This window comes from Ptychodera flava, chromosome 1 (genome assembly GCF_041260155.1).
Source record: "Ptychodera flava strain L36383 chromosome 1, AS_Pfla_20210202, whole genome shotgun sequence".
NCBI classification, from domain to species: Eukaryota; Metazoa; Hemichordata; class Enteropneusta; family Ptychoderidae; genus Ptychodera; species Ptychodera flava.
In genome coordinates, this window is record NC_091928.1 from 43105938 (window position 1) to 43124425 (window position 18488).

The 18488-nt window shown below is 36.9% G+C and overlaps 2 protein-coding genes across 3 annotated transcripts; one reads left to right on the forward strand and one right to left on the reverse strand.

The window, feature by feature from the left end:
• Nucleotides 1-603: 603 nt before the first annotated feature.
• LOC139145033 (secretion-regulating guanine nucleotide exchange factor-like) lies at nt 604-8021 on the reverse strand. The gene is given in 11 exon segments (XM_070715951.1): nt 604-852; nt 1463-1499; nt 2412-2560; nt 3114-3281; nt 3284-3307; nt 4055-4117; nt 4757-4922; nt 5231-5325; nt 6091-6240; nt 7124-7253; nt 7885-8021. Coding segments are annotated over 11 exon segments (1161 nt in total). The 5' UTR covers nt 7897-8021; the 3' UTR covers nt 604-685.
• On the forward strand, nt 7989-17192 carry LOC139138198 (nuclear transcription factor Y subunit alpha-like). 2 transcript variants are annotated; one of them, XM_070706473.1, is made up of 8 exons: nt 7989-8142; nt 9917-10086; nt 10456-10605; nt 11258-11528; nt 12098-12192; nt 12423-12599; nt 13173-13295; nt 14131-17192. In XM_070706473.1, exons 2-8 carry the CDS (start codon nt 9940-9942, stop codon nt 14254-14256), a joined length of 1089 nt encoding a protein of 362 aa, XP_070562574.1. In that variant the 5' UTR covers nt 7989-8142; nt 9917-9939; the 3' UTR covers nt 14257-17192. The 2 variants fall into 2 exon arrangements, with proteins under 2 accessions (XP_070562574.1, XP_070562582.1); XM_070706481.1 differs by lacking the exon at nt 7989-8142 and adding an exon at nt 8775-8912.
• Nucleotides 17193-18488: the final 1296 nt, after the last annotated feature.

Sequence of the window (18488 nt, forward strand, 5' to 3'; positions counted from 1 at the left end):
TGATCAGAACATAGCAGTACTTCTGATCGTCCATATTTCTCTGAATAATCATTGAAAGCGAAATGTGAGCTATGAATCACTGTGATTTGTCAGAGGCTGATTTGAGATGCTACTAAAACCCTTTGAGTGCTGTAATTTTTCCCAGCAAAATTTTATAGCAACATTTTACCATGATTCTGTAAATTTTTTGATAATTTTGGACCAAATGGACATCACTTTTCAATGGCTACAGTTTTTGACCAAACTTTTTCCAAAGAATCAGAAAAAAATCAACTTGGTTATATTTCAGAAAGGTGACAAAAATTGACTTTGCCACTCACAAGAGCGGGTGAAGGTTGTCCAATGAAACCGAGGCAGAGAGAGAATTCACTTTAACCTGTTCACCCCCAATTCCCTTTAAACAGGTCCTCGATCACCATTGATAACAATAGGTTTGGGCTAAGCCATGGTGATGAAAGGGTGAAACTCTGCTAAGGTTGCTATAAATGGCACCTACAGAAATCACGATTTTTCAGTACAACGTACTTAACAACATAGGTCTAATGCGAGAGTTCCAAGATACAGACACTCAGCTACCTCATTGTATGGCCCACTGTATTATTTCAGAATACTTGAAGAAATTTGTTCATTTTCAAGTAGTAAAATAATGAAAATACTATCAAGAGTTACAGCTATTGCACCCAAATCATCTGTTTTCACCGAGTGCAAAGCAGTGTCCAGCTCCAGACCCTAGCAATGTTATCTTTCTCTTAGAGAGTACTTCTATCAATTTAGGTTCATTGACATTCACTTCACTTCCGTCACCGCACATTCCGTGTTCATTCCATCCCCATGCCAACACTCTGCCGTCATCTGTAACCATATCAACAAAATACAGAGGAAGTGTCATGATGGAATTTCGTAAGTGTTCAACTTCTATGTTCTCTTGCACTGACATAAACAGGTATACCCCTTTTCCTGCCAAGTCCATATTTCACCACAAGGTCAAGATGGTTAAAATTAATGAAACTCAACATATTCCATATCGTGTATTTTTAACATAATACTGTACATTTGAAGGCTGTTGAAAACATAAATACTGTAAAGTTGATTTTTTGGACCAAAGATGCTATAACAGACCAAGCCAAGTGGGTGAAAATACGTCATATTTTGGCTCAATACCGCTTTTCACTGAGTTGGCTGATGGGAAAGTGATGTCTGGCAGGAAAAGGGATAAATCTGCTATGAATTTCACAGTCCAGAGAGAGTGGATGCAGTGATGGTGTATCTTTGTCAAAATGGCAAAAAAACTATACCGTATATGTATGATAAAGTTATTAGCCATTCTGTTAAAACTTTGAAAAATTGAAATTCATCAGCTGTATTGGACAAAGCTCTTTGAGAACTCTGCAACTTGTTCAACAAATGCAACTTCATGAACAAATTTTAAGCTTTTTATTGAAAAGTTTCTGGTCACAATTACCTGTCAGTGCAAGATTATGCTCAGCTCCGCAAATCATCTAAAATTAAAGAATTAGAGACATATTTATGGATTGGTGATGACCCCTTTTGACATTTTTGAAACCAAAATGGTGTACATAACTCCAACATCTTTGGATTAGAGTTTCATTGACACAAGCAAAATTATCAATCTTAAAGCTGAAAGTCTGGTTATTAGATCAAACAATATCCTTTTTCTGTGCAGTCTTCCAGTTTGCTGAATTTCACAGTGCCTTTATCTATCAATACACAGTACAATTTTTACCATACAAAATTCTATCTAGGAAGGCAGCTTACAACTTTGTTAAAGTCACACATAAAAATATTTACAATTGCAAATTTTATTGGTGCCTGCAACTTGTTTCTAAATATTGCCTTGCTCTTGACCTTTATATGACCTTTCTAAAATGAGACAATGGAGTTTTACCATCTTTGATAGCATTGTGTTGTGTCACTAAGATCATTAAATAATCAAAGAAAGTTAATAATTATATGTTTATGACTCTTGTCACTTGCAACAAAAACATAATATCGGTTGCATTATTGTTGATCTGACTGTCTTTTCCCACTGTCTACCTTTTTCTTCCAGTAAGGTCATAGACACAATGGCTAGATTCACTCATAAATAATTTTGCATTTTAATAGGAATGAAATTTGATTAAGAAATATAAAGGGATATTGACAGATATTTGCATGTGAACTTAAATTAAATATGAACAATGAAAAAATCATTGGTTTCATAGATGCTCCACATACTTGACAAATTTACAAAGTCACACAATTCCATGGAGTCCAGTTGCTTCAAAAAGCTGAGGGAGGTGTCCATGAAAGCTGTATTGTTTTCATAATGAAGAATTGGACCATTTCCAACTGATATGCAAATTATGTCAATTGATTTGCATGACAACATGCATCATCCAATCAAATCTGACCTGTTTTACAACTCCTCTGAGCGATGCAATTTCCATTGGCTGCCCTCTACATTTCATTGGCTCACCATCATGACACATGCTGGATGGGGCTGTTCCTAATTGACCGTAATCACATCTTCCCCAGCCGTAAATACATCTGGAGTCTGCTGCTTCACAGGAAATGAAGAAGTGAAACAAAATGCAGCGAAGAATTTGAACACTTGCCATATACTTTTTGCCAAATAGCATTTTTAAATTTTTATCAAAGTATTCCTTTTTCAGTGTATCATAAATAAATTACTTTCAAAATTATTTAAAACAATCACAAGGTGGTGCTTCATTTTGGAGAAAACATTAGTTTTCAAAGCAAAAAACTTAAAAAATCTATGCTGAACATATTCTACATGTTTTCCTTTCATTCTATCTCCAAACTGTTTTCCTTTCATCCTATCTCCAAACTTCTACACTATTGTAGCAAACCTGTTATTGTGATTATCTGCAGTGAATTTCCTATCAATCAGAGTCAAATAATTCCATTTTACCTTTGGAAATAATATCAACCTCTTGTAAAAGTTAATATAATATCCTATAATGGCCTCTTTGATGTCTTAGTCTTGGATAATATGGAAATTATATCAACTTCCTTTGAGTTGATATAATTTCTGTATGGTCTCTGTTTGATGTCTTTTAATCTCTGTGTCATGATATTTAATCATATCTTACCTGTGACTGCCACTGTATGTGTCCAGCCACAGTGAATTTCCTGTATTCTCTGACAGTCAAATAATTCCATATTGACCTTCTGAGGAGTCAATACAATTTCTTTCTGACCACTGCCCAATTTCTGACTGACTCCCTTGATAGAATCAGTCAACTGTTTGTGATTATTATCCCCCAGACATACAATTCACCATCACCTGCGATCAATTATTGACAAAACTGTCATGATTGATTGCAAATTTCAAATTTCAAAATTACTGAGTGTATCAGTATTTTGTGTTGGATATTGGCAGCATATTGTGTGCGACATTGCCATGATAATACCTACAGGTAACTCATCACTGGAAGTCAGTTCACTCAGAGTAAAGGCAAGAATGATTTAAAAACCTAGAAAGATTAATATCTCAACTTTGGTCTTGTTTGAGTTTTACTGGGAAGTGTTATAAAACATTGAATTTATCAAGATAAAAATCAACACACTGAAGTTTCAGTGGATGATGAGGAACTGTCAAGTCAGCAATTTTCATTGATGGTCTCTTCTCAAAGCACACAAACTTTGCAATGTCTTGATCATATTACGAGCCTTTATGCTATTTTTACATCTCTTCTGACTGTAACAGCACTTCCTACTGTTGTCACTGAGAGAAGTTCTGGCAAAACGAAATATGCATGTTCACTGTGACCTGACCTTCTTAAGCTCACTCTTTACCAAGCCTAACTCATTTTTCTTTCATTCACAAGAAGATATCCTACAATGCTAGGATGTCAGGTCTTATTCAAATTTGTGGATTTTCTTTGTCAAGAAAGAGACAATACTACCAAGTCTATTTCAGAAGGTCATGTTAGAGATGTACAATGTCACTATATAGCCTATATGCATACATTAACTGCCAACCAGTGAAATGATTAGAAATCAAAAAAATAATGAAACAATACATACATACCTGTCAGACATACTGTATGATAGGACCCAGTCTCCACTGATTTGGCATTTTGTATATTTGGAACTGAAGGAGAAAAAAATGACCAGAGAAATATTTCAATTCCATCAAATATTTAAAACAATTATGATCACTGGCAGGAATGCACTGTATAGCCAATATGGGGTGAAGAATTCCAAGGAGGAATTAATATATGACAATCACTTTGTTTTGTTCCAGTACGGTGCTTCAAAGAGTAATATTACCCATGATGCAACTCCTGGTAGGGACTACAAAAAATTCCTTTTTATCGACCACCAGGATGCACTATTCTAGTCACATTTCTGATTTTCTGCTTAAATCTTGGAGGAAATGAAGAGGCTAACAGGTCAACTACACTTATGGAATGAGTGAACATTTTGGAACCCTTGTAAAATGACTTGGGAAGCTGGAAATTTTATGTTTCCCAAAAGCAATCTGTTAAGTCACTGTAACATGATCTACAACTGATAATGATTATTGTTTTCTAAAATGAATTTAACAGAAATTAATTGACACATGAAGTAATTCACTTGTATAGTACAAGTAACCAACTCTTACGGTAATCGGTCAATACGGTAATAGGTAGTCCATAAACTCCAGATGTTACAATTTTCACACTTCATGATAACAGTCGAATCCATATTAAAATTGTTCAATATTCGACACATTGATAACTGTCCTCACCCTTTGTGGGTAACTTCTGCAAAGCAGGACAACCAGTTCCTGTATCATCAGTTACACCAAGCTGTCCCTTTCTACCAGATCCCCAGCTCCACACTGCACCATCCGCTGTGATTGCAACACTGTGACGCAGTCCAGCCTTGACGTCCACAACCAAACCCTGCAGTGCCTATAGAAATGATAGATGATAAACAACAAGTGACTTGGTTGGAAGAGTTTTGGACAAAATTTGTTTCTTTGATTGATCACTTATCAGACGCCTGTACACTGTTGCTTTCAGGTCCAAAATAAGCATAAACATTATGATACACAGCCGGCAGTGACAACTCTGAGACACAATGCTGCATACAGCGTACAAGAGAGAATACTAGAACTGCACTGAAACCAAGCCAATAGAATATGACAGCGTAGGTATGTATATAGTGAATCTAAGATATCATATACCCTCTATGTATATTACATTTCGTCTAGGCCTACCTTTACTTCTTGTGGGACGCAAACATACTTCTGTACTTCAGGTATTCCCAATTGACCATATGCATTAGATCCCCATGCATAGACTTTGTTGTTCTCTGAATGTGTCAAAGTTAAAAAACATGTTTCAGGATCAACAAAGTAAACAAGCATACTGAGTATTTAAACATATTCACGAAAATATTCAGGAAATCCAATTTTATTTTCCACATTGGTAATATCTTTACTTCGTATATCAATATGATGGACCCACCTATCCAGCTAATCTTGTATAAAATCACCAGAAATGAAACTCTTTATTTCTCTTGTATTATAATTGTCTACAAAACATTTCAAAGCAGGCCTGATTCAGATTCTGGCAAAATGAAGGGGCTTTAAGTACGTGTCTGGAAGTGCAATTCATGACAGTTCTACCTGGTATCTTTTAATAGAGAACCACTTTTTGACACATACAAAGTGTGTTCATTTTCTCTTGTGGTCCTTGATTTTATTATAGGCAACAAAAATCACATGCGTTGTATTTTGTTGGAATATAAAAAGAAATTTCCCATGTACTGTAATTAATCATTTCAATTTTAACACATCAAATATACCATTAAATGACTTCAACTTTGCTGTGTACTGAAAATCAGGCTGGTCATTAGCCAAAACTTTAACACTGACAATTTAAAAAAATATGTAATGGTTTATAAAATTAAGCTACCTAATAAGCATCAATAGCATATCGATTTTTTCCAACATGCTAGGAAATTTCATGTTTCCATTAGTTACACTCAAACAGAAAGCTATTTCTTTTTGGGCCTAATGACCTGGAAAGCTTGTTTCAAGATGATGACATTGAATCTGGCAAAAAGTGCATTCACCTGTCAAGGCTACAGTGAAGTCCCAACCACAGCTGAGTTTCTTGACAGGCGGTAACCCAGATACTCGCTGGAACACTGTTAGGTTGTCTGTGTGATTGACCCCTAGCTGACCTTTGGAATTCCAGCCACAGACAAACACATCTCCAGACTCTAAAAAGACAATTAAAGTGTACATTTTAATCCAATGTGATATCAATTCAGTCTCATTTAGGATGAAAGAAACACCACTTCTGTAGTTTTGGTTGTTTTCTAGTCTGACCTTATGTATCGACAGAATTTCAATTTTGTGAAAATTTGTCTTCTTTAAAAAAATTAATACAGATACTGAATAACTCAATTGGTGAAATACTCTGGTAAAATCAATAACAGGATATATGCTGGCAATACAGTTTAGACATAGACTGGAGATATTCTACAAATGGCAGTTTGGGCCAGCAAGGCTATCTAATGAAAGTGAGACATTTCAACAATGTTTCAACTGAATATTGAGGAAATTGTTAAACATCTAATCACTATAGAAATGGAACATAAATTATATCAATTGTTTTACAAAGTTTATTCAACATCATAGTAAACAATACCCATGATATGATTGTAAAATTGTAACAGGATATCGTCAAAGTAATTTTATTTTACTTATGAGACGTCCCGAAAGGTTAGACTTCCGTACAAATTCTCCATGTTCTGTAAGCTCTCTAATTTTTCAACGGCTAATGAGAACGAATGGATTGAACTTTCATAATTGCTCAAGACTTGCAATTGTAATCTGTCATAATTGTTTTGCTTTGCTGATTTGCATGTTTATATATTATGAGACTCGATCACCTTTTACCATTATGGAAACAATATGAAACTTGGAAAAAAATGGGTATGTTACAGTATGTACAACCTTTGCACACAAAGTGACTCAATATCTTGCGATGATGTTGGTACACTGTACTTGTATAAGTTCACAGACATACACTAAACTGATTTGCATAATGATGATCACAATCATAAACAAGAAGAACATAATATTCTCTACATTTATTACCTGACACTAAAACGCTGTGGCCTCCACCACCATGGATGGATATCACTTTTTCTGGTATTTGTGAAACTTTTTCAGGAGTGTGTTTGTCAACACAGTGTCCTAACCCTAGCTGACCATAGCTGTTTGCACCCTGCAGACATACAACACAGTGAAAATGAAACATTGATGGTAGGTGAACATGATCAGGCTGCTTTGCATATACACAGGTAAAATATGTTAAATCGAATTACAATTAGACTTGAAAGAACTGTCTGTATAAATGAAGTGGTGGATTGTATACAAGTAGAATAGGCCTACATGTAGTTTTCCTAGGAGAGGCTATGACAGGTGTTTTCATATGCATCAATTTTGTCAAATAAACTGTTCTACTTATAGTTTTACTATCCTGAAGAACATGCAGCGACAAGTGTGCAAAAGGAAACGAAAACGGGAAACTGATGCCAAAGATTCACATTTAAAGCGATAAGCAGTTTATGGACGATATTTAGTACTGGTAGGCTGTGTAATTAAACGATTAAGCTCGGGCCGAGTTCGAAGTCGGGCGCCACCTATCGGCCATACTCAACACAATAAAAATTAATCATTAACATACGAACTTGCGAAATGTTTCAAATCATTTCTTAATTTAGAAACTGGTGGTGGATCTGACAAAACATACTGTATCATCAGAATGATACTGAATGTGGGAAGAACGCCGCGGAGCCTGCACGTCTGATCGTCGTCACTGTGATCGACAATCTCGGCCGTTACATTCAACTCACCCATGAAAACATACTCCATTACAAAGCCATACAAATGTCCCAGAATTCAGTTAGAAAGTGTGATTAACGATGCAAATTACATTATAATTAGATTATAATGAGGTATATTTGATCACATGATAGTCATGTGATCAGATTTCGCCATTTTAATTGGAAAGGCGTCTCTGGCTGGTATAGGACGGCGAGGGTAGTCGTTTTCCTATTCGTTGGCCGCTGTATCCTTACATTTACAGCCAATCAGATCTTCTTCTTTTACCTGTAAGTCACTAATTTTCTTTCCTTTGGTCGAAATATTGCCCACTCAGCTGTGGGGCGCGAGATTTGTGTCTAAGAGGGGTGAAAATAGCCAGGATGTGTGAATTTGATTTCGGGAAATGCCAGATTCGGGTCTCGCCACATTGAGACTCTGAGCTTTTGTCTGCCATGACGCCTGCTCATTTCATCTTTGTCAGCGGAATTTTGTTTGACGATCTCTGCTCGGTCCGATGTAAAATACGGGTCACATACGACCTCTTTGGCAGCATAGAGAGTTTCACTGTCTTTGATCACAACCTTTATGAAACAGTCGAGATGCCCAGTATCAAACAGCGAAAGAAATTGTTTTGGCCTTCGGAATATATTTGTCCGGTGGCCATTATTTCACCGCTCTGTCACGTATGACGAGCGGGACTCGGGCGTTTGTACGCGTCCTGCGTATGAGCCATCGCTTCACTTGAAAGAATGGTATTGCGTAAAAGTACTAAAACACCAATATTTTTGATGGTCTGTAAGCGCGACATCGGACCATTTAAGGTCTATGATCTGACAGATGGTCCATCCAGTATTCTACAGTATTTGAGGCTCCGATCAGGCATATTCAAAATGTTTCGATGGGGATATTCCAGTCTGCAGTCTGCAGGCCAGCGTAGACAGAAGTCCAGCAACAACAGTCCTAGCGAAAGAAAGGCAGCTCTACTATCGTATGGAAGTATTCGGATTTTTAGACCATGGGACGCATGTTGATTTGAAGATGCAGTGCAACCCCAACTGTGAATATTGCCATATTTACCTTTCGATATTTTTGATAACTATCATCGTGTAAAGCCCCAAGCCAGCCGTCACTGCCCGCCTGGGTTTAAAGTTGTAAACAATATTGTATGTGATTAATATATAAACTTTATATTTGCTTGTGTTGTACACTGCCAGGTCAGAATTGATGAAACCCAAGAACGTTATAATGTCACGTTTCTGCCAAGTTACTGCGTGACACTTCCTACCGTTGTCTCGAATCAGCTAGCTTGGTGTATAGTTTGCAGAAATGGCTTGCTCGAGGTTTTGCCTAGGTATTTGGGTTGGACGGCAAAACAATCCAAATACACAGGCAAACCTGGAGCTACAGTACTACAGCTAGCAAGAATACAGACTAGTTTGTTTGCATATTTGATGTTGTGGGCACAATTTAAAAGTTCAAAAACAATTATCCACACCAGCAAGTTTGTTTCAAGTTTTGTTTGGTTATATCCTAAATTTGTCTGGCAGTCTGAGTGTTACCAGTATGTTGAAAACACGATGATCAAACGGATAACTGGCATTTGCAACAGTTGTGTTGTGACTGCATGATGTTTGTTCAATTTTCCAGCAGCATCATAAATTTACTTAACTTCAAAAGTTCTGTCAAGGTGAAACTGTGCATAATGTGATAAAATAGTGATCATAAAACCTAAACTGGCAGTAACTGCAGTATATGGCTGAGGTTGATAAAAAAAAAAACCACTTGGCAAAGTTATTGATAAGCAACTAGTGTGCTTGCCTAAGATTCACCCATAAATTGTGAATAATAGATTTAGAGACAAATAGACTAAAACATTCTGCAAAACAGCGACAGTTGTTCACTGTAAAGCCTCAATTGTCTAGCTCCCTCAACTAATTTTAAAATCATAAAAATTTAACCTCATCATCCCAGTCATAATATCCATTACATTAGTGTAACCAACATCCTAGCAAAGGACTTGTCTTTCGCCGTAGGGTAAAACTACAATTTCATATGTTGTAGGTTTTCAATAATTCGGTGTCAAGATGGAAGGATCAGCCGTGGCTCAAACCATCAACGCCGACCAGATAGCAATACAGACAATACCTCAGCAACAGCCTGCATCGCAACAACAGACGATACCGGCCACAACTACTACACAAGTCCAAGGAGGGCAGCTGCAGGTACCACAGGTAGGTTACGGAGACACCCACCCCCCAGGTATAGGAATTGTAAATTCATTCAGCGACTGAACAAGCTGGGTCATATTGTGTTTTAAGATTACCAATTGTTACTGCAAGCATTTTGAAACCAGTGTTTTTATGTAACGGTGACGACATTTATGAATTTCAGCAATGATTTTAAGCATACAAAATATAACATGTTTTATTGCAATATAACATGTTTTATTGCACTCATCCACACCAGTAATAAATAACCTTAATTACATCATATTGTACACAATTTATAAGTAATAATTGAATAAAAATAAGCTTTAACTCTCTATGTGTATGGTTTCTGAATACTTGATCTACAAATTTCATATTTTTTCTTTTCACTAGGTTGTTCAAGTAGGTGCCTCAGGTGGTCAGATTATACAGACTGCAAACGGTCAACAGATTCTACTACAACTGCCTCAACAGCAGCTGCAAGCATTACAGTCAGGTCAAACTACCATACAGATACCAGTATCCGGGTCACAAGTACAACAGGTATGTGTCTAATTACCATGGCGATGGCCAATCAGATTTCAGCATTGAAAGCTTGATTTTAAACATGTTTTGCCTGACCATGAAGTACCATATTTGCATTTGCATTTGCTGTTCCAAATATTCTGTAGTTTGAGAGAATCAGGGCTTGATTATTCCCAAATTCATTGTTTACCATATAATAAATCATGTGTACCGTTAAAGCTGATGTACTCATAACTCAAATCTATTCTCTATGAGTATGACACAAGAAAATAGTACATATTTACCAATACTAGTGTAGGGTTTACGCAAATGGCACCATTACACTAGTGATACCCACAATGCATTGCAGTTAGTGTCGCCATTATGGACTACTGTGCTTTGTCTATGGCAAGTATGACATCATCAGTTTGTGGAGATACCAGTTCTGTTGTCATGCCATTCATAAAACTCAAGAAGTTCTAAGAGGGATTGCAAAGTTCCAATATTTTGTCAGTTTCAGGGCACACTGACATCAATATCATTGTAGTAAACTTCCCAGAAATGTGTTCAATGTTATTTTTGACAAACTTGTGAATGTACAGAAAAATTACTCTGATTTTGCTCACCCTGCATACTTCATGTTTCCATTTACTTGATTTGATCTGTCGCATTTGTATGCTTTGATTGGTAGTTCCAAGTCGTGCAGCCACAACAAATTCAAGTTCAAGCAGGCCAGCAGGTACAGCAACAACAAACTCAAAGCCAACCGCAACAGATAATTATACAGCAGCCGGCTCAACAAGCCAACCAAACCACTACCACCACCTCCACTGCCGCAGCGCCTGCACTCCAGCAGCTTGTGACCACGGATGGGCAAACCATATTTTACCAGCCAGTGGCAGCGACAGAAAACAACCAGACACAACAAACTGTAGTACAGCAGGGACAGATCCAAGCAAACAGTTAGTGTTCTAACTCTCCTCATCCCCATTTCACTGTTGATAGGCCCAACCACTACATTTAAAACAATGGGGAGATACCAATGTCTGAAAATTCAAGGGTCCAAAACAGTTGAGGACAAAAGAAAACTGGGTGTAGTGTCATGATTGTGGTAATCAGTGCTTGTCTAAGGCTGCCTTTCATTATGAATAATTGTATTGTAGTTTTATCGATACCAATGAATAATGTGATGTCATCTTCCCAGATTATTACTGATAATGTATTTGATTATCCAGCGTTGTGGCCCCAGATGTTCTCTACATCTACAAATTCACTGACATTGCCAAAAGTATAAAATAATAGCAATAATGAACCCCCTCTGATAGTGAACTCATTTACATTACTTATAGCCATTAACAGTTAGTAAACCATACAGAGGTTCCTCAATATACTATATTCATGTGTGCAAAAAAACAAAAGTTATAGGCTGTCATTAGACAAATAATGCCACTGTTTATCAAAGATTTGAATTCTGGAGAGAGTGTTGACAAGATTGACTTGATCTGATTGGTCATCTTAAATTTGTGCACAGGTGGTGTAATCCAGGTGCAGACAACCCAGCCATCATCGTCATCCACAGTGATGACAGTTCCAGTGGCAGGAAATTCCTCAGGAGGAATGGTCATGGTAAGTACCGGTAGATCACATGGATTGTCACTGTGAACTTTGACACGACCTTTTACCCTTTGACATAAATTATCAACTCCGCTATATTACGTAATTTCTCACAAGGTTACATCATAAATACAAATTTGTGGTAGTGTATCATCAGATCACACATTTATTGTATGTTCTTCCAACTGGACGATGGAAACTTCAATAAGAGAGTAATTTCAAACTCTGCTTTCTCTTTTCAGCAAATGGTTCCAGCGTCAGGGGGAGTGCCAACAATGCAGAGAATACCTTTGCCGGGGGCTGAACTCCTGGAGGAAGAGCCCCTCTACGTCAACGCCAAACAGTATCACAGAATTTTAAAAAGACGGCAGGCGCGGGCAAAACTTGAGGCGGAAGGAAAAATTCCAAAAGAAAGGAAGGTAAGCAAAAGTAAAGATTGGAGAATTAGAATACAGCCAGTTTTTGGTTTTGGTTTATCTGAATTTAGACAAGGCCAGATACAAACCTGGTAATGGGAATTTCCCACTCCATTGTCTATGGTTTAACTTGTATATGGTTGAAGTAATTCCTCCGTTTGAATCCTTTTTCCAAAATTTTGTGCTCGGATCCATCCAAATCTATAAAATGGAAGAGTTGTACCATACCCAGCCATCAGAAAGGCACGTCAAAACTCTCAGTCATGTATATCTCAAGATTTTCAAACACAAAATTTTCCGTGTGTTTGAAAAGACTATATAGATCTGTTTTCTGTTTTTCAAAGTGACAGCACAGAATTGTTTATTATATGTCTAGAGTTGTGAGTTTTTACTTGAATCTGCAGCGTATTGAAGTCATGAATCTTGAAGCAATAATTGAGTTTGTGAAAAGCTTCTAATCCAAACTTCATGACACACACACACACACACACACACACACACACACACACACATGTGGTAATAGTTCCTTCCTGGGGGAACAGTGAATGACAAAACCTATCATGTTTATTCCAACAGAAATATTTACACGAGTCCAGACACAGGCATGCCATGAACAGAGTCCGAGGGGACGGAGGTAGATTTCACTCCGGTTGTGGTAGAGGTCCTGAGAATGGCGAAGAACTTCCAGATATGCAACAGGTATGAAGAGTTCCTGTTTCCGCATTTCTTCCATGTTCTAACCTGGTCACCCCCAATTCTATGTGAACAGGTCCACAATAACCTTTGTAACAATAGGTCTGGGCCAAACCATGGTGATGAAAGGGATAAAGTCAAAGATGTCCAGCTTCTGTACCCTATGCTCTATCAATTCAGGATACATATCAAGGTGGCCATATTTTGTGGAGTTCACAAAGGAGAAAGTTTCTGCTATGTTAAGGCAGATATAGAACAATGTAAAATTATTTTCTGGAGGTAACCATAGTTTGGCCAAAATGTATCATTATCAATGGCGAGTTTGGATGTGTTCACAGTAAATTACGGGTAAAAAGGTCAAATTTAAACCAAAACCATTTATTTTGTTTCCCCAATATCAAAGGAACTTATGATTGTTGCCCCAACTGTAGTATAAGAAATATTTCCTTCTAGCACAAGTTTAACATTTATGTTAATCATTAACTTCCATGCTAATTGGTCATGTGACTTGTATTGACCAATTGGCTACAAAGACAGCTAACCAATACACCCTATTGACTTGACTTATGCCAAAACCAAATAATGATTATCATGATTTATTTATAAAGCGTCAATATCCATAAAGTAATGTGGTTGAGGACACTGATGAAAAATGACTCACAAAAAGAAATGAAACAAAAACACAATCGTCAATGCATAAATCTCTCTCTGCTGAAGGCAGATTAATTTTACAAGTTTGCATTATACAGGTGTTAACATAACTGTCTACACCCTCTGTATTTATTCTGCAAAAGTTCTTTTTGCAAATTTTTCAATATCATCTTTCTTTCAACTTGAACAGAATGGAGCCACAGCTACAACATTGCCACTTCAACTCCATGACGTCGGTGGAGATTCCCTCATGACCATGGATCAACATGATCTAGTTGTGCAGCCGCCGGATGGCAGCCAAAACGGCGACCATTAACCGTCTCATTCCCAAGGAACTGCTGTCATTAACAATTGTTGCCCTCAACAGAGTACTTCAACTGGTTTGTTTTGTAGCCTGTTCACCCCCGAATTTCCTGTAAACCTGTCCACAATCACCATTGATAAACAGTGGGTGTGGGTTAAACCATTGGTGTGAACGGGTGAAAGAAGACCATGCATGATCCACAAGTATTCTTATTATCATAACCTGACTATTTAGTATGACACTAGAAGCCTGGCCATATGTTAGAGGACACAGCTTAGATTCACCAGCTCCTGAAAGATGGACGTTGTCTGCGCAGTTTGGATTTTAGTTTTATCAGTTCCTGCCATAATCTGTCATCTTTGCACCTTTTTTTTCTATCCTTGAAAAGTGGGACGGGTTCTTTTCCCCAATAGCCTGCCTAGAATTTTATCTGAAGGTACTCTTACACTAGCAAATGCTTAGATTGTTTTGTGGCATCAAAATGCCTGTTTCATACACTGCTATTGTTGTCTGCCCCATGACTGTATGTAACAAGAAGTGTGATTGGTAGTTTAGAGATGTTGGTACATTTAGAGCAATGTAGATAGATAAACACAACACTAATAAGTAGTTTCTCCCACAAAATTAATTGGGATACTAGAAATTATATAGGCTACCACATACGCTTATAACACATCATAGGAAAGATTAATACATTACGCTTGAAAGGAAAATACTATTTATAATTAAAAGACATATTTTAATATTTAAATGTGTGGCAAAAAAAATATTTTGCCATGGTAAGCTATGTTTTGATATTCAAACATGGATTTTGGTTTCCAGACGTCAACATTTCTGTATATGTCAGAGTTGCTATCTCATCTGTAACTACACGTTAGAGTTTTCATATCAGAGTATGGTTGATTTTACATGTCTGTGTATTCAATATATTTTTGTAGCTAGTCTGTTTGTCGCTGCTGTATGTCGTATTTCTTTGTAATGCAGTTCCATTGCCAAATAATTTTAAAAAGTCCCGTCATGAAACTCTTCTATCTAAATATCAGTGGATGTCTTTGTCCGTTTGTCAACTTCTATTGACACGATGATGGAATATACTTGCTGAACATTATTTTCTACAACAGCTGAAGTCTAGATAAAAGATACTGGCGTTTCATAGATACATTTGCATGTTCGATACTATTGCACTGGGCAGACTTCAAATGACAAAATGGAATTTATGCTCTAACTTTGATTTCTCAGAGTCAGATTTGAGAGAAGTTCAAACAGTTTGGCATTTGCGATCCAAAATATATTTTAAATGTATCATCATTATTGTTTTAAAACGTTGAAAATTACATTCCTGTGTTAAAACGACCAAAATGATAGTGAAAAATCTGGCTTGTCATCACATCGTTAGAATTCAATTTGTTAACGTCTGACTTTGTCGATGAAAACAAAAGTTGATGTAAAGTCTATGTTGGTATTTGCCAGGTGGGTTCAAGCATATGAACATATTCAGTGCTTTGGTTTGTTATATTGAACCTCAAATTATACTCAGCTATACAGTTTTCTATTAGGGGATATTAATGTGGCCATACTTAACACAGTAAACGCTTCAAACGCAGTGAAAAAAATTACTGGCTTTGAAGGTTTTGTGACTCAGAATTCATTTTTTTGAAAAGAATGTGCGCAAAGTTGAGAAAGTGATGTTTATAAATCATGAAGCTGAGAATGAATATTTGAAAAAAGTTTTGTATGCCAAAATTATTTGCCTATTAGATTTTCATACCATTTCCCAGTGTGTAGGTCTGACCACCCTATAGAAATCATTTGGGGATGTACCAAAGTCTGGTGGTAAAATTGGTATCTTTTTCACCCCATTCCGTGTAAGCAGATCTACAGTCATTGTCAATAACAACAGGTTTGGGCTAAACCATTGTGGTGACGGGTTTATACCCAAAATTAACTGGGTCACCCCTGTTCTGTTCACCCCGTTTCCCCTGTGAACAGGTTGACAATCACCATATATAACAATGGATAGGACTAGACCATGCTTGCGAAGATGTAATTCAGTGTAGCCTTGTAGTTTTTAATGTTCCATGTCTACATATTTTATTAGAAGTGGAATGCAAAGACTTGCCAATTTTGCTCTCTGGTACACGATGCCCTTTCAGAAAAATGAAACTTCAAATTTTTCTGCGATTTTGCCTCTATCCAAAAATCAAACATTTGGGATTTTTACCATCTGATTTCTATGAACTTAGTATATATTTTGTCTCTCTGACAAACAGACCGCCTCTGCGCATCATATGTCAATAAATTTTTTACACTGTTGCTGTCTTGTATCTGATTTAGACCACTTAAGTCTTAAAATCATTGTTACCGTATCATGAAAAATGTTTAATATTGAAGTACTACAATATGGCTATACACTTAAAAAACTAGAGGACGCATTCTTTGCCTGCCGGTTTCTGTTCTCAAGTCAAATTCTAAGATTTTGATGGTTAATATGAATCACCAGTTGTCATTTCATTGTCACAGTAAACACTTGAAGATGCTCTCCAAAACTATCGTATTATAGTGTTGTATTTTATTTTCAGAACACAGTAATAACACCATTTTCTTCTTGTTCTCAAGTCCAGCATCTAATTAACACCGTGTGTGTGACTCGCAATTAAACTGCTAATATCTTCGATGAAATACGTCCTAATGTAAAATCCACTAACCTGTACTTCTATAAAACTACTTTCCTAGATTTTAAATGTCTAAAAATGAGTATTAATTTTATAACATTGTGGAGAGTAAAACGCTCAAAAGAAATTTTTTTTAAAACATGGAAATTTTGCCGGTTTTGGCCATATATCTTAATCTGTCATCTTCTCAACCAGTTTTCTAGTCATTTTTGATTTTTTTCCTCAAGCTCTGACATTATTCTATACAAGAAATAAAGATAGACATTGAAACAAGAATGGATTTGTGGTGTTTCTGTTATTCATTTTCACCTTAGTGAATTTCCAGAGAGAGAGACTTTTTGGATATGTCATTGCACTGGCTCAAGACTGAAAGATTCATTCAGGGGAGGATGCTCTGTAGACTTAGTTCAAGTCTGTGGTTTGTGTTGGGTGAACGCGATGATTTGTGTTCTGTTCTTATGTGAAAGGCTTGAGTGGGGTGACCGCCATACAGGGGAGTTTCTCTCAGAATCAATCCGGCAGAAAATAACTCACTACTACACAGACTCAAAGGTAGTGCGCTCAATCACTAGGAAAACCTGGCCTTGGCTGACAAATTCCAAATTGATTTTATTTTTTAAAACTTCACTTTACCTTAGTACTCTGGGATTTCGCACAAACCAAGAGCGCCCTCACATGCCTGACTTTGTCAGTCTACACAGCCTATGAACAAAGCTCCAAAGATGACCATCATGCTAGACTTGCTCCAAGTCTGTGGGCATGTAAATATCAAACAGAATAAATTGAAGGAATGAACTTCAGCAAACTGTCAGGCTAGGTGGTAGGCTGGTGCTTAGATCATGGGGTGAATGACCAGCTTGGCCGGACAGTAACTGTTCTGATGAGACAATAGCCAAGCAACTGGATGCCAATCTACCATCATGCCTCCCCACTACCTACATACACAAATCACGTTTCCTACTTTACAAACCATACCCTGTTAAGATTAATGTTCAATGCTGGTAGTTGTTAACAATGCTGAAATATTTTGAATGAATGTTTCATGAAAATAAACCTAGTTTAGAAAAGTATATTTGTATGAATTTCTGGTAGTACCAGTCAAGACCACAAGTCATGCCACCTACCTACAGGATGGGAGAAGTGCTTCAATGTTATGAGAATGTCACAGTAGACACAATAATACAATTAAGCAATAAACCATATCCAGTGACAGTATACCACAAGATTTTGACCAGTTTGCGACATATATGCACAAGCGATAGTGAGAGTGCATATATGAAGTGAGCTGGTCAAAATCAAGTGGTATACCATCGGTAAGTGTGATTGCTATTATATCATAACGGTATATTGAAATTCTGGCACTGAATGTCAAAAAAGGACTTTTGCACTTGCCAAGAGTTTGCACATGTGCCAACCATGGTATATCACGAATTTACCACAGTTCTTTTCACATCTTGACTAATCAGATCGCTACATTTGCACCATCAATATGCTGGTATGATGTAATATTTCTTAAAACCAAATTAATATGATAGCAGATATAGTGCATTTTTTATACAATAATAGCAGAGA